This window comes from Aplidium turbinatum, chromosome 1 (genome assembly GCF_918807975.1).
Source record: "Aplidium turbinatum chromosome 1, kaAplTurb1.1, whole genome shotgun sequence".
Taxonomy (NCBI): domain Eukaryota; kingdom Metazoa; phylum Chordata; class Ascidiacea; order Aplousobranchia; family Polyclinidae; genus Aplidium; species Aplidium turbinatum.
This window is the reverse complement of record NC_137472.1, coordinates 51445041-51462553: the sequence shown is the minus strand read 5'-3', so window position 1 is coordinate 51462553 and position 17513 is coordinate 51445041. Positions and strand designations below refer to the sequence as shown.

Below are 17513 nucleotides of genomic sequence, written 5' to 3'. Positions count from 1 at the left end.
AAGACAAGTGCATTTTTGTAGTCAATTTTTAATTTGAGTTGCCTACAGCCCAATGTTTTATGTCTTTTCAAATGTGAGTAATAAACGTTTAAGTTATTTTGGCAGCCGATTGTAGCATCGAATAGACAGCGATAGACACGTGTTTCGCCCATGAGGCTGGGCTCATCAGTATCGCACCGTATTCTTGCCACTTGAGTAATCGACCGCCGCTTTACCAGTCAGTTTAACTCTTATCTTTGTGGAAAGAAAGAGCCAACAAAACCAGCAGGTGCCAGGGGTAGGTCAATGTGAAGAAAGGCGTTCTTCCCGGCTATCAGCACAAGGCTGATTACTCACTAGCACAGCGAGCTGCAGTGACGCTTCGCTAACCAGGACGGTGTAGCTTCCACGCCAGCCATTGAGACCTCCAATTAAACGTTTAAGTTATTTTGGCAGCCGATTGTAGCATCGAATAGACAGCGATAGACACGTGTTTCGCCCATGAGGCTGGGCTCATCAGTATCGCACCGTATTCTTGCCACTTGAGTAATCGACCGCCGCTTTACCAGTCAGTTTAACTCTTATCTTTGTGGAAAGAAAGAGCCAACAATGGCGTGGAAGCTACACCGTTCTGGTTAGCGAAGCGTCACTGCAGCTCGCTGTGCTAGTGAGTAATCAGCCTTGTGCTGATAGCCGGGAAGAACGCCTTTCTTCACATGTGAGTAATAAAGTTAGAGTTTTTTCAATTTGCTGAAATTTGAGAATTTCTCTGGGTAATTTTCCGTTAGTCGCCGTGCTAACTACTGATATATAGCCTACTACAAAATTTTTCATTCAGGCACGTTTTAAACCTTTCAAGGTTTTGCCACCTTTTCCCGTTCATTAACGTGCTGGTAGGTCTATATCGATTTTTATAGTTAGTATCTTTTTCGTCCCGGACGCGTTAATGACAAAAAATAAAATGATTGATTGATGTGATCGTGTTTGCCGAATGAAGCATTACATTTTTGCTCTCAACAAGTTAGTTATATACAATGCTTCTTTTAAAAAAATGGTAATCGTATGTAAATGTAATGCAACTCAAATTAAAAGTTGACTACAAAAATGCACTTCGGGTCAAAATTTAGTTAAAAAAAAAAAAAAGAACGCTTCCGGGTAGTATCGAACTCATACCCTCTAGAATAGGAGCCAGCGAAGTATCGCACGCGCCACGGATCGAGTTGAATAAAATTGTCTAATTTAGAACTGATATACGCGCTTCTCGTCTTTTGCTTTGAAGGAGAAAAAGAAAAAAAGTGACTGTATAGTGACGTCATGACCGGTCAAATAGTGTTTCAAATTCAAAGACCGGCGCCGGTCAAATAGCCACTGCCTTTGAAGAATGTTTTATTAAGGATTTATAGAACTCTCTGGAACCAACAGAAATTCCTGGTGGACCACGTTGAGAATCACTGTTCTATATTGTATCATATAACATTTGATCAAGAAACTTACTATTTATACCGGATAAATAGCCAGTTGTTTGTTTCACTTGACTAGTGTTCGTGGCCCACACTCACTTCTACACAAAGAACAGAAATGGACCACGCAGTCAGTCAGGCAACACTCAACTCAACCTAGCTAGACTTGGAATGGCATATATCAGAGTTGCCAGATTCAAATTTCAAAATACAATATTCCAATGTTCATCAAGCAATTATTGCCAAATCAGGAAAAAATAAAAATGCCAAATGTTATTTTGAGAGAGTCGATCAACAAAAAAGTGTTATTGTCAAATAATGTTGTTGGATGCTTTTTGTTTTCAAGTAAAAAATAACATGCATAGGTAGCCAGTGTAGAAAAGCATTGTTGTGCCTGAGCCTGACATAATACATAGCTTAAGGCTGAGCATAGTGCGTATTCGTAATCATTGCAAAGTGCAAACAGCGAGTATTATGTTTTGCTAATCATACTAGTGTTGCACAAAAGCTATGAAGACTTTTCTCATCAACACACATTTCTCGGCAGTCAAATGTAGCAAAAATTGAGAGCGAAAGACACATTTTTTGCGTTTTGCCTGTGACTCTTGGCTTGCCACTACATCGCACGGCTAATTAATGCCACAAAGGTGTTGACGGCTGATAAGCCAAGCTTCATGAGCGAAAACTGTGCAGGTTATATGTATCGTTGTCACTTCTTACTGAACTCGACTGCCGAGAAAGTTACAAAAATTTATGCGACTACACCGATATGGTCATCTAGTCAGATGTTCCTGTAAAGCTATTTCGGCATGCCATTCAGTATCTTTTCAGTCCGGGAACTCAAATATCACATGAAAGCCATTTTTGTTTTTCTCTCTTTTCTCAAGAAAATTTAATAGATTTGCATGACACCTTTTTTTAGGGCGCCGTTAGGTCACTTGTGAAATTAGTAACGATCAACGCATTTTAATGATAACTTTCCATTGAGGATTGAATGATTCACAGGCAACGCTCCAACAAAGTGAAAGCTTTATCAGAGCTATCAATCTCAATGGTTGGGCCCTGCGCCAGTCATTCAACGCTCTTATAGTCTGACCAGCTCAGTGGCCTTCGGCTCTGCTAGATGAGATCGATTCCAGGTCGAGTTAAACCGAAGACTTTAAAAACGGTACCGATTGTGTTCTTTATTGTACACTAGCCTATATAGCGCAGTGAGAACTGGTCGGGTAATAGGCCTAACATGTAAAACTTGATATAAAATTAAAAATGAGCCCAGTGGCTAAAAGACCTGAGCTGTCGCAGAGCGATAATAAATAAAACCATAACAATAATTATTATCTGAATTACTCTACAAACTAGCTGCTGCTGAATAGAGATCAGTCTTTGCAACACACCGAAGCTTAAATTGACGAACGCTGCTTGGTCTCGTCGTTCCTTCATTCATGAAATCGGTCGTTTAACCAACTGAGCTGCTGGGAGCGGACTTAACATATTTCCAAGCCCTGTTATGGCAAGTTTTATTTTTCGTGCCAACAAACAATTTGTAAAATCAAATGAACTTGTTTATTTAACTTTCACATAATAAGTCAAACCCAATGTAAGACAACGAATTAACAGCATAGGTTACTGTAAATATTACGTATGCCACATGAAACATTATCAAATGGCTCATTTTATGATTTACAGAAAATCGATTAGAAATCCAGTCAGCTACATCCGCACATTTCCAATTTACAAAATATACAAAAGTGGAATACCGCACATGGTTGGGCTACAGGACCATATTGACTTAACCATGTTATAGTAGGCTGATAAACACCTAAACGAAACAATCAATGTCAATACGTAAACGTAAAACTGCTTTGGCAACAGTTCAGCTACTATAAATGCTCTAACAGCATTGAATCCATTGATATACCTGTGTAAATGAAGTAGAAGTGTAAAAATCTAAATTCCACCCGTAGGACTAACTGTCTTTGCAAGGCCCCTATTACGTATAGTGCCTTTTTACGAATGCAGCCTATCACTTGTTCGCAAAGCACGAGATACACTTTCTCCATTCAGAGCAGGCTACTACCGAATACGAGAACGTGGCTTTAACAAGCGAGACATAGGCTAAATGAGTAAGAGAAATAATACGCTCACAGTATTGTTACTTACATCATTGCATTGTAAAAAACGGGCTGTAAAAAGTTAAGCTGCTTCAACTGAAATTTTAAAACGTTAATGCAGGTGTAGATAAAAGAAACCTATTCCGTGACAAGATTCGTTTAACGTTTGGAAGTCTTAAATCACATCACTGCCTTTATAGCCTTTCCAGCGGAGGATAAGCGATTTACTAAATATCCAGTAAAAGTCAACAAACACGTATTTAGTGGCAAAATGCAAGAGGAATCGAAATTGATATATCGCCATTTTTACATTGACTCAATCTCTGCAGATAACTGAATGATGGTGAAAAGAGCTGATTTTGCTAGTTGAGCTGAAGCCTTGAAGCTGGCCTCATCAATAATAATTCGTGTCACAAGGGCCTCAGCTGCCATATACCAGTTAACAACTTGACATAGCATAGCTTACTCTACAACATAGCTTTATGTAAAAAGATAAACTAAGTGGGTTACGACGTTTGACAACAGTAGTGAAACTGTTGAAATGTTTGCTCTTGGAAAATACAGTTCTACAATCCTAAAATATTATCTGAAAAGCGTGTGCGCCTACGATAAAATAAACAATTTAAAATGTAATATCGAACGAAGCAACAGTTATGCTGGATCGATATTCAAAGTTTTCAGTCACCAAAAAAGCTTAAAAAACACCAACGTCATAACATTCAATTCTTGGGCGCAGTGCAGGTTTGAGGGATTTCAATTGACGTAATAACGTAATGACGTATTAATTGACGTAGACATCAATACGAGGATGTTTAAGCAAACCATTTCGAAAATGTTCGAAACGAAACTTAGTTTGCCGGCGTAAAGTTCTCTTGTTTTTTATTTTGAATCGTCTTTGCAGATTAAGATTTCGTTTTGAACGAAAAAATTTATTTGGAACATTCCTGGCCAATACTCTATTGATGGAATTATCACCAAATAGTTGCCACGATTCTTATTAACTTGAGTGTTTATTCATTAAATTTACAAAAATACATCGTCAGTAGCAAGACTAAGGCATGACAAGACTAACTTTTCATTTGCTTAGCATTGCACGGACCCCGACTGTACAAGAAATCGTAAGTTCCGCAATAGTAAGCTATCGCGTGTTGCCAGGGATATTATGTGGCGCTATATGTGAAAAGAAAGCGCCATATGTGAGCAAATTTAGAAACTAAAATTTTGACTTTGGCCACCATAAGTTTAGCAAAAACATTCTGCTGCTTTAAAAACCTCTTTAAAACAGGTTCTCGCCTTTTCTCGTATATCTTTATATCGAGGCGCAGTATTTACATCTTTCAGTATTAAGTAATACATCTATCTTTCAAATAAAACAGCACTAAACTGGAAAACGTATACCGACCAATAATTATTAGTTTAGCATTGGGGGAAAAGTTTCCAATGTTACAAATCGTCTTATGTTGAAGAAAAGATTTAAATCAAAAAATTATTGAAGTCATGATATTAAGAATAATCAAAGTCTTAACAAGCAATATCTCTCTTCTTTATATATAAAAAAGCCAGCGATGAAATTATCAGATAATTTCTAACGAACGATCAGAAATACGACGCGCTGTTGATCATCTGAGTTACATCAAAATGATGCTAACTCATCAACGATTAGTTTTTGGCATTCCTGAAGCCAAACTACAAACGTTTGCAATGTTACATCTCAACACAGGCATCATTGAAATGCGGTTCATTCTGCTCAGACGAATGTGAGATAAACAATGCACAGTCTGTCATAGCTACGTAGGCTACGTCATTTTGGTCAAGTACCGATGCGCAAAACATTTGTGGAGTCACCACGGAAATAAAAAACCTTTTCGAAGCCGGATTCCGGTTTTTAAATGCAAATTAAATGCAAAATTGGTATTTGGCAATGAAATTAAAAGAAATCATAATCCAGCAGGTTGGCTAGCCTTTGACATTTGGGACGATCCTTGATTCAATATTTACTTTTAGTAAATGAAAGTAAAAGTCTATCTTCAACAGGTATGTTGTACAGCTGAAGATTTGAAGAATGAGTTAGTTACAAAAAAAGATTAACACTTTCTCAAGATATTGATGAGTCATCTTGAGAACGGTTTCAACGACGATGATTCATCAAATTTATAAAATGTTCCCAAGACAAGTAGTGCAATAAATGTAGAAACAAAAAAGTCATAAAATAGACAAGTGCATAAACTTTTGTACAAATAAAAGGCACATCTAAAATTAGTGTGAAATATCAGCTTAGCCTAGTGGAAGAAATCATGGTCATGCGCCATCTTTACTCTAAAACACTGCATTTTATCTCAAAACCGATTAACAAGACATTTTTTCGTTGAAAGTACAACCTTTGCAAAAAGTTTGATTAAATCGCAAATGTCAGTTTGTCTTTGTTTGGTAATACGAATGTCAACATACCGATATAATTGTATCGAAGATATTTGCAAATATTTTGACAAAAAAAAAAAAAAAAACTCTACGGGTTGTGACCAAATCCAGGGACAGCATAGTGCGGTGGTCGCTGTTGCAAGGTGTGGTGGTACAACTGTGCGGCGCTGACTGGTGCAGGACGAACGAAGCTCGGTCGATGGATTGCCGATGACATGCTTCGTCGAGCAGCCTCTTCTTCGCGCTGGCGACGCTTCTCTTGAGCTTGCTTCCCGTGTGTCTTCATGTGGGCGTTGCGACTCTTTACCTGCAGCGAGACGTGTGATGAAAAGTGGAGATTAGCTTCAGTGTGATAAGTAAACAGTTCGACTGACAGCAAAAGGGAGTTAGATCCAAGCTTTGTGAAAACTAAGTTTATATCAAAATTCTTTGACACATGCAATTACAGATCAAGCGTCAAATATGATTCCAGCTAACGGTAGCATTGCATTTCGTCTTCAGATCCAAAATGTTTATGATGTTAAAAACAAAGCCCTTGTTCTTAATCTTTTCATTAATAAAATTAATAGGACAAGGGTAAGAATTGCATTGTCTAATCATTTATCGTAAAGGACTGCTCTCCATTCAGCGGAATCTAATGGATGGAATAATTCCCCGGCAACAAAACTTCAGCAATCGGAAACTTCAATCTGTCAAGCTCGGTGACTGGGCCTGCGTCAGTGATTCAAAGCCTCTACAAGTCTACAAGTATGCGAAACTGCCAGAATTAAGCTCTGAAAGAAGCTTTCTCAGTCCGAGGATAAAGATTCAATCAATCAATCTTTATTATACAATCTTGGTAGAGAGGTGATTTTTTTTTAACCATATACAAGAAATTATCTGTATCTATACTTTTTGATAGCCTTCTAACCACATCCAACATCACGGAAATAAAGCTTACTTTTCCGAATGACTTGAAGCATACAGGACATGTGAAGACCTGGGGAGCTGGATCATCATTTGAGATGTTGGAAGATGACGAGCCGGCAGGAGACGGAATAGCTCTTGGACCTCGTTGGATGCGAACTAAAATTTGCCAAAAATTGATTTTAAAATATAACATCTGTTGTTAAACTTGGAAAGAATTATACGCATTCTGCGATGGATACAGCGCTATATAAAAACTAACATTATTATTATTATAACAACTAAAATGAACTCATCAGAAGCTTGCAAATGTATCCTGCATGTATGATTTACATTTTAAAACAATTAAATGGAAGAGCGATTGCACAAAGCCGGGTTGCTTCAGCATGAAATGGTTAGAAACACTCGGAGATGGATTCGGACTTACCTGCGGCTGTTTTCATGTGCTTGGTAGAAATTTGATGCGTCACCGTCAAAGCTTGAGGCTCGTCTCGAGGATAAGCGGCAACGGGTGGCAAAGGTAACGGAACGTGGTGCTTTTCGGGAAGTTGCTGCTTAAAACAAGATATGAGTGAGGAAGATCTTTAAAAAAAGGTACTTATCGCTGTAATATCGTACGCTATGCTTAGTTCAGTGTTAGCTATCATTCGTTGGTCAATGCGTTTATGCAAAAAATCTTTTAAGTTACTTTGAAATTAGAAATTATGAAACCGCTTCCATAGTGAAAAAGGGAAAGTTTGTGAAAACAACGCCATTTTTCAAGATGTCAGTTTAATGCTCAACAACGCGCCTTTCAGTTGCAGCCACCTTGTCAACCATTGCAGAAACTGAAAACGTTTGTTTTATCCACTTGACAAAAGTGTTTTGACATAATGTTAGACATTGTGCAGATTTAACGCTATGTTATTAAGGCATGGATATCCCCAGTTATGGTTTAATTTATAAGTCTTCTAAGAAACTAATTAACTGATGAAACTATCACCTCCACAGGAGCTAAGTCTTCTTCTGATGAGGATGTGTAAGATTCAGGAATGATTTTATTGGAAACAGAGTTTGCGATGACCGAAAGAATGTTATCCTTTTCATCGTCATCCTGGAAGCGTCGGGGCAGTCGTATGCGTCGTCTGTTGCGCTTGGTCACATGGTAGAAGCGTTCGACGCATTCTGCTGTTGTTCTAGTTTTCACCTGTTGTGAGACCATATTGTTGTAAACGTGATACTGATAGCCGCTGAGTTATTTTAGGACATTGCAACAATTTTATCGAGTACACAGCGGTTTGCAAGTGCAATTTGAGAAGTTTCTCTCGTAGCTAACAAAATGTAACATATTCTTGCAAATGGATGTGTATGATAAAACGATTTATCAAAATATTTTAAAGGCGACAATTGTCCAGTTATCCATAAAATAGCTTCATTGCCTCCGTGTCAAAAATAAAACTTGGGAATAACTTGGGTTTATTTATGACTGTCTGCTTTGTAATGCGCTGAGGAGCAACGCATTCCGCGTTGGATACAGCGCTATATAAAAACTCACATTATTATTATTATCTACTTCAAAACCTGTGTTGCTTTTGTTTCTGATAAACAAAACTATTGAATGACCACTATGACATCATAAAAAGATTGAAGGTATATTTATTATTTACCTTGTTTGAGATCACAAAAAAGTCTTTTCTATGTTCGATCATTGCACATTCAAAGAGTTTCACTTCCTCCCGGGTCCATGGGCTACCACAACCAATGTATCGTTTGGTGGACATGTGCGATGGCGGCTCATCCGGCTTTCTTCTGATGAGTCTTCTTACAGCAGCCTGTGAGCAAACATCGACATGATTATTCAAATAAGGAGGGAATTTATTTTAAATGATGCTTATGTGGAAAAAAGAGAAAAGATGTTGGATTTTATAACCCTCGAGGACGTCATAAGAAGAGTTAGCAAACTTCGAGAAGATTTCCGATTGGAAGATTTGTTTCAGGCGGCCCTCAGGACCGGGTGGCATGGAGAAGTGCCATCAGACAAAGTAGATATTCGTCCAACCCTCGCAATACGGGGATCAAGAGACGTTAAATCGTATAGAGATACAGGCTTTCACAAAGAGTGTTAAATGTTTTCTTGAAAACAGACTGGCGTGTTGGAAATGGACTAGAATCATTGCGCTATGGGAAAGTTAATCACTGCGAGGAAAGAAGACCATCCTCACTTGTGGGGACAAAATCGAATTAGGATGATGACGATAAAAATAAATGTAGGGAAAAAATTATCTTGACATACTGCTGTGACACATGAGGAGAAGTTGTTGTGAGAACTTACAAGAATGTTTCCCTTTGTCTGCGCCAAACAATCCAACGCGTATTCCTTGTTGGATCCACCGAATGGCACTGCGGCCGAGCAAGAGAGTTCCATGAATTGTTCGACTGAAAAAAAATCAAAGTGTAATTATAGCAATAAACTTACCTTTAAACAACGCTAAATTAAAGCTCCGTTGAAAACATTCAAATATAACAAAATAAAACAGAGCAGCATAAACCTTCTTCACAAATAGACCCATGAATTTAACATTCTTTGGCATTTTGATTGATTGCATGAAACAACTGGTGGTATTTTTACCGTGTTTATAGACGTTTCCAAATTTTTTGGTTGCTTCGGAAATCCACACCCTATCAGCTTTGTGTTTGCACCGAGACACTGTACTTTTAGAACCTAAACAAAAAGACAGAGCAATCAGAAGCCAGGTTCGTTCGCCAACCAGAATACTACAAGGAGTGGTAACGGAAACTAGTATTAGTGAACGTTACCGCACACGGCGCTAGCACGCTACACTAAGCCTGCTTCATATCAGAGCATGTTTAACATTGTTTATACGATTATAACGTTTTCGCTCAACCAGCAAAACAGCATTGAAGTGAGGCCTTTTTAAACTTCCAAGTGTGAAGAATGTCGATAGACTCAGATCATTGCCAATAAAACTAGAAACCAATGGAAAAAATCATATGAAATTAGCAATACTCTACTTCTATGTTCCGAAAAGTTTAACGTAATCATTGAGATACCGCGTAACTTTCAACTTAAAATTTACATTACCGAGAAAAGTTCTATTTTATGTGAAGGCATAGGATAGAAATAGCACAGAAGAACATCCCTACGATCCACCAATGAAACGGCAGCTTTAGACTCGTGGGATTCAACTTCCTTTGTTTTGTTCATTTTAAAATTGTTTAAAATAATTTATATGCTGAATGAAGAAAGTTCAACCTGAGGTTACAGTTTCAGTTTCGGTTTGCCAATAAAAAAAAACTCTAAAAAATACAAGAAGACAAATTGCAAGCCACAGATAAGCCACGACTCGCAAGCAAGATTAAATTCCGCAGTCGTGAAATTATACTGCAAAAACTCGGATTTACTTTATAAACGATGAAACCGTAGTCCCTACTTTCAATTGAACAAGTTTGTCTTTGATCTTAATCAGCGACACAGAACCAACTAAAACACAATAGCTTCCTCGTTTCATCGAATTGCATTTTTATCAGCACAAAACGTCACTGGGCATAAATTTAAAACCATTTTAAAACAAGTCTTTTAATGCAAAGGCTTGATGCCAAGTATTTAAAAATTGCATACAAAATGTCGGAATGGCTCATTTCGGCGAGTTCCCTATTCGGCGCTTTTTTGGAAATCCAACGATTGAATATTATTCAGTATTCAGACATAGAATCAATGTAAATACGAACTGTTAGGCTAACTGGGTTCTTTAATTGGGTTCAACCCATACCTGGTAAGCAAAAGTTCCCTTTTGTACACGCTTTCAACGTCTGGCGACGTTAAAACGATGCAATTGCCTTTACATTACATTCAAAAGTTTTATTGACATCAAAAACTCCTTGACTGTTTTGAATTACAGCATCGTTTTGTGAAAAAGTTATTTTGATGTAAAATATATTTGAAATATCATATAAAATCAACAAATAGCTTATTTAAAAAATGAATGACATGACGAATGACATAAACATGACGCAAAGAAGGTGGATGTACCGTTGTACCTGAGAAACATTTACAAAAGCCATTCGATTTGTTCAAAGAACCCAGTTAGCCTAACAGTTCGTATTTACATTGATTCAATGTCTGAATATTGAATAATATTCAATCGTTGGATTTACAGAAGGCGTCGTTGGATTTTCAAAAAATTGCCGAATAGGGAACTCGCAGAAAAAAGCTGTCGCCGAATAGTAGCAGACCCACAAAATGTTAAGTAAGCATTGTTTAACTACTGTATTCATCTATGACAGAAAATAAAACATTCATCCTGAAACACATTTTAAAATATTGAACAGAGGAAAAAACCATCAACATTTTCACTTTTGTGAAAATAAAAAAGTTACCTCTCTACCGAAATTGTAGAGTAAACAACTTACACAACTGAGGGATAGCGGCTTGAAACCTCCGACCGATGTTGATTTTTCTGCAGTGAAATATAGCACAATTAGTTATCTGCACTGCACGTTGATTAGATTTAAAGAGGGTAACTATATTAAAAATGAAAGACTTAAAACAAAATCACTGTTAATATTGATTGCAAACCGACAAAAGGTGAAAATTGTGGGCCATAGAAAACATTTGCTGTTTCAGAAGTAGCTCCATATTCAAAGAATGCTTGACTGGGTTTAGTTTCGAAACAGCTGCAAGCTTCATACATTGATTAGAAAGCGTTATGGAGATACAATTATCAGGTGGTCTGATACCACAGCTACTTGCACTCAAGCTACTTTGCAGTTCCAACTTTAGGTTTTCATCAAAATTAGGTTGTACAAGATTATGCAAAAATGTAGTTTACAACGCTCAGTAATGCTAACATACGACATTGATACAAAAAATAACTTACGGCTCGGATGATCTGACGAGTTCTTCATCTTCTTCAGCTATAATCAGAAATTCTCCGTCTACACTTTCTAAAGAAAATAAATTTTGTAAATAAAACTTAACAGTTACAACAAGGTCCAACCTCGTGAACTGTAATTTTAACTTGGACAGAAAGTAATAGAAAACTGTAACAAGGTCGCTCCGTCCAAAAACCAACCACGATCCCAAATGACTCAAGAATATAAAGTTGATGCCTTCAACAATAATAAAAACGCAATTTATCTCCACTTACTTTGTCTGTTGAACATTGGAGTAACCGGTGTGGTACAGTACAAACCAGAACCAGACCGTCTCGGACTGAGCATCGGTGGGGGAGTGTATGGAGGTATTTTATCACTAACTCCATTATACCCCGAGCAGCTATCTCCACTTGGTCTGGAAAAGAAGAACTTTTTTCAAAATAAGGATAAGACATAAACCAATAAAAATAAGAAATACCAACTAAAACCAGATTTTTAATGTATACAAATACGCTATGAAAATGAGCTGAATCATGTTGTTCACATGTAATCGCAAGACTGTAAGTGTAGGGCGTTTGTAGTTATCGTAGTGACGGCATTTGAAAAGAAAAATATGCAAGTTTAACAGAGAATCAAACGCAAATTCTTCTGCTTTCATGACAACTGTACCACGATTCGGTAATCGGTATAAATCCAAAACTAGCCGCGAGTGTATGTACTTTATAGCTTTACTTAACTTTTGAATTTGTAGTTCGAATTGAAACACAAAAGTAAAATAAAATGATATTTCAAGCGTGTACCTTCTACGTTGATGCAAGTTACTTTGGTGATAAGGAAGATGACTTGGCGTGCCAACAGAAAATGTACTGGCACTGGATGGTATTACCAGGGGTGGGGGGCGATGCCGAACCCGCACCTCAGACCGCAGCAGGTTCGCATTCTTTGTAGGATTTCCGACTTGATGTTGCCGACTGTTTGTCAATGAGCCGGATTTTAACAACAATCGAAAGTCGGCTGAATGTCTTCGATGACGGATCCGTTTTGGCATCGGTTTTGGTTCTGCCCAAACTTCTTCGACCTTTTTTGTTAATGAACTTGATGATGTTGGCTTTTCGTTTGTTTCCCGGCTGTTTGAAGATTTTTGCGTTTCACCAGCCCCAACTTCATTAGGCAGTTTGAACTTGTCAATATTCTGAGTGACAGGTGGAGTTTCGGCCGATCTTAATTTGATGGTGGGTATTGGACTGTGTAGAATTTGTTTGAGAAGACTGGTCTGTGAAGTTTTTATAAGATGGGCTCCCTCGCTGTGATGCCTCTGTCTGAAAGGTCGGGCACCACTTACAAGAGTGCCAGCAGTGGGGGTGCCACCCATCATGGAATTGGGAAGAATCTTGCTTGGATTTGCAACATCAACAGCTTCTTGCATCAGCGAGTCATCAAAGGAGGAAAGAAGCGGAGATTGTTGACTGGATGGGTCAACATTGTCTCTCCAAGTCACCACAGATTCTCTCTGACTTAACGGATTCACAGTAGCTGAACTGTATTCAAAAAACCTTTGTTGTGATCCATCCATGACAGCATTGACAGGAACAGTAACGGGAAAAATATACGGGTCTTGACCGGATTGCATGGGAGATCTTTCTGGTGCAAAGTTTGGGTCTTGGTACATTGGCTGTTGTGGACCGCACTCTTGCTGAGGTACAGAAGCTGGTATCCACTGAACGGAAGAAGCTGTGTTAGGATCAGATTCAGCTGAATGCATGTCATGCTGTTGGTAAGAAGGTTGAAATTGATCATGCAAATTCGCATCAGTCATATGATCTCTGTTGGCAGCAGCAACAGCGATAGAAGCAAGTTGAGACAAGGAGTTAGTAGCAGCGAGTTGACGAGCATCATAGTGTGGGGAGAAATTTTCTCCGGGCGTTCCAGCAAACATAGGCTTACCCATGTCCACAGGAATTTGCTGATCTAAGTAGTTTTGCTGATTTTCCGACCTGTTTTGATTGTTCAGATCGCCCATGACTGTTTGTTGTTGTTGCGGACTATTAACAAACGCAGCATTTGGTGCTTGCAATGGTGGGGGAATTTGAGAAGCAGGAAAAGAATTGACGTTTGTCAAAGGAAGTCCTTGTTGAAATGGTACCGCATAGCGTTGAACCTCATGCTCTCCTTGTGAATCGATGACCTGCATTGCTTCAAGCTTTTCTCCTGTTTGGCTTTCCGCGAAATTGGGATTGTACGCATTAACCACAGATTGCTGTTGGTAAACCATACCTTGAGGATCCCCATAAGCTTGAGAAAAAACGGGATTAACGTATTCTGTCCCGGGTGGTTCTGACTTCAAAAAACAAGCAGCCGACGCCATAGTCAGTAACCCATTGTGTGCTATGCTTTGTGAAGGAAGGTTACCGCTACTTGGGGCGTAATGCTGCGATGGCGCCATGCCACCAACTGGATCGCAATTCATTGAAAGATCACTTGCAGACGATATGCTCAGTTGAGTTAAATGGCTGTAGGTATCCGAAGATAGGTTGTCAGTTGGAATTGAAGACGACTTCGTCACAAGATCAGCGCTTGCTGTTTTTAATAAGCGCTCTTCTTTTAAATGCTAAAAATAAATGAATAGTTAACCTTTAACAGTTGATAGGCGCTGAAATTAAAAAATGTAGTATTGTACCAATTTTATGAATTATTGTATGCTTGCCAATGATAAAATCATATGTCTAAAGAGAAAGAATTGTTTGAAATTATTCAACGACACACTAAAAACATAAACATTACGAATCAAAAAGTAGTAAAGAGTAAAATTCTTACACTTTCTCTCTCTTGCTCACGTAACAACTCAATACATAAAATAAGGTGTTTCCACAAGAACAACTTATATTTTTTCCGTGCCAAACATTACTACTACTATTGTATACGGCTTTAACGAGTTAGCACTTCAGAAAAGTTGATAGCAATATTATTGCAATGCCTATGTCCAAGCTTTACCTTCTTATCAGACGAACTGTGAACACGCATGTGGCCATTTAAAGCCGGCGTACTACGAAAAGTATGTCCACACAATGGACATGTCAAATTACTATCAGATTTTCTTCGACTAGTGCTGGAACTGCTTGTTTTTCTAACTTTTGTATTTGCAGAGGGCACCTATGAAAAGTCAAAGTATTAGTAATGTACCTACTACCTACTGTGCATCATTGCTTGCAATTCGAAAATGCTAACCAACAACTAGTTACCTTGCTTTGCATCACAGTGTTGTTTACTGCTGCACTCCCGGATGTCCGCAAAGGATCAAACGGATCACCTTGAACAGGCATAACTGAAGACATTTCTATTTCACTTGGATTTATTCTCGAGTTTCTGAAAAAAAAGAACATAGAGTACTAAAACCTTGCGCGAGGCCATATTTTGACAGTCATTTGATGACAGTCTTACCAATGCAAAATAGAAAAGTTTAAATTCTTACCCAGTGTGCTGTGTTTCCTCATTTTGAAGTACATAGTTTGAATGATGTTTCATTGCGGCATTTGAAAGCCGATCAAGTCTCAATATCGGATGTGCTGTTCCAGGTAGAAACTGGTGCCCGCTGGATATGGTTAGATTCCCTGGATCCTGCTTTACTTGATGGGTTTCCACACCGAGGAATGGTAAACTAGTTGGTATTATTTGCACCCGATCATCCTGCCTACCAAGCAACGTTTGTCGCATCTCTGTTTGTTCAATGGGATTAGGCTGCTGATATAAAGAAGAGGGTGGAGTAGTTGAAGATTTTTGTAGTATGTGTAAGATTTTTTTAGGCGTGCCAGCGTCTAAGGTTGCTCTCAGGTTTTTACCGAGGCTAGTTGTTGCATTGTTTGCAGAAGACCTTGCTGAAGTGAGAGGCACATATGGGTTCTTTTCGTTTTGTTCAAGTAGTTTGCTTAATGCTGCTGCTGCTTTTTTGTCTCTTTCATTAAGAGGAGCTTCGTCATTTTCTTCCTCGGCAGATTCTTCATCATTCGAAAAGAAACGCCTTCTTTGTTGATCGAGTTGGTGCTCGGGGTGATCGAGAGGGCTTTTTAATTCAGGCCCGGTTTCAGCAGTCACTTGTACTGGCAGGGAAGGCACTTGTCTGTGAGTTGTTGAAGCCAAGACAGGTTTTTCTTGTTTTGTATCTTCACCTGATTGGAGAGATAACATCGGACTATCCTGAGAGCCGAACGAAAGATTTCTGACGTGGCCGCATGTGAAGTCTGGTGTGTTGCGTTCAGAACTTGTCCATTCACCAGGAGTAGAACGAGGTGATTTACTAGGGATTTGAACTAATGAACTCGAAGGTAATGGCACGAGAAATACACCGGGTTGGCCAGAAACAAGCAAAGGACCTTGCAAAGGCTTAATAATAGACGCCTTGGAAATTGACTGAGACCGTTCGCTAATGATTGAGACATTTTGCTGTTCAACTGGCTTCGTGAACTGCTGCATTGCACCGCCACTGACTCCTTGACCATAAGCTTCTTGTTGTTGTTGTCTTTGGTGCTGTTGCAGAGCGCTATGAGCAAGCAACTGCATATTATAATGGTCAGCGGGTGGTGATAGCAATTGAACGTTATCGCTTTTTTCTTCACTGTTTCCATTCAAACTTTTTTTCTGAAAAAAATGCAATCCTGGTAAAATGTATTTTTTCAAAATTAACGTCGCTGTTATGTGCCAATCACCCACACAAAAATGAAGTTAACCAGCCAATACAACAATATATGTGAAGATCAGAAGAAAAACACTACTTACCTCAACATATACTTCTTGTTGAACTAACGAGTTTACAGAAGTTCTAGATTGTTCAGTGTGGATTTGTTTTGACATACTGCACAAACAAATTTTATTGTATACAAAACTTATACTGTATATACATAATGTAATACATCAAGAAAAGAAAACTTTGCATGATGCATCTTACATAAACTTACAAAATTTTGATGTTGCGATTGAAGTTGACACATATTTTCTTTAAACTACATTGACAAGAGGAGTGGTAAAAATTGGTTTTGACAATTCTTTTGCACTCAGCTGATGTTAATGTGCAAATCTACACAACGTTTCCTGTTTCAAGCAAAATGTTTTTTGAGTATGCAATTCATTGAATTGCGGCATAGATAAGAATCAGCACCGGGAGTGGTGATTCTGTTAGTTGACGTACAGCTTAGCCGACAGTAAAGCACAGCTTTAAAACCAAAGAAATGATCAGGATTGCGACCATGCTTTGAGTTTGTTTACATGTCTGCTGGTAGTCGGTACTTAGCGATTTCCAATTGTGCAACTTCTTGAGTTTATCCCAAACAGCAAGTCAGCACTTTTTTACATTGATTCAACGTCTGCAGGCGTTGAACCAATGTAAAAAAGTCTGGTTGTGCTGGCTGGGATCTGGTGTAGCGCGCTTCAGTTTTATTTGTTGAGTTCATAGAATAAGTCATGTTTTCCGGCCAAAAACACAGTGAGATGAAAGCGATCACTGGCTTAAAAGTGCCGGAACCGCCGCAAGACATGCAATAACCGGCGGTCAAAACAACATTCAAAACCAGAAGAGTTCCGGTCGCAAAATCAAACACTCTAGATTGAGCTGCCGGCGTAGCTGAGACATGCAGCAATGACGTTACACGTTTTGGCACGCGATAAGAAGTGAAATCGAGCATTTGCGAATTCGTTTATTTGCTAAACGCTGCTGGTGTTTGCCGTCCGAAAATAATCCCGAGCGCTCACCTTTACACCGTTTGTGACGCTCAGT

General features: G+C 38.7%; 1 protein-coding gene across 2 annotated transcripts; it reads right to left on the bottom strand.

Annotated features, from left to right (window-relative positions):
- Positions 1 to 2940: 2940 nt before the first annotated feature.
- On the bottom strand, positions 2941 to 15638 carry LOC145782528 (uncharacterized). Of its 2 annotated transcripts, none has more exons than XM_082594334.1 (14): positions 15219 to 15638; positions 14989 to 15112; positions 14741 to 14899; positions 12550 to 14357; positions 12022 to 12164; positions 11752 to 11818; positions 11285 to 11331; positions 9483 to 9575; positions 9186 to 9289; positions 8521 to 8685; positions 7857 to 8060; positions 7302 to 7428; positions 6909 to 7033; positions 2941 to 6275 (listed from the first exon to the last, which is right to left on the bottom strand). In XM_082594334.1, exons 1-14 carry the CDS (start codon positions 15458 to 15460, stop codon positions 6057 to 6059), a joined length of 3627 nt encoding a protein of 1208 aa, XP_082450460.1. In that variant the 5' UTR covers positions 15461 to 15638; the 3' UTR covers positions 2941 to 6056. The 2 variants fall into 2 exon arrangements, with proteins under 2 accessions (XP_082450460.1, XP_082450468.1); XM_082594342.1 differs by having other exon boundaries at positions 7302 to 7425.
- Positions 15639 to 17513: the final 1875 nt, after the last annotated feature.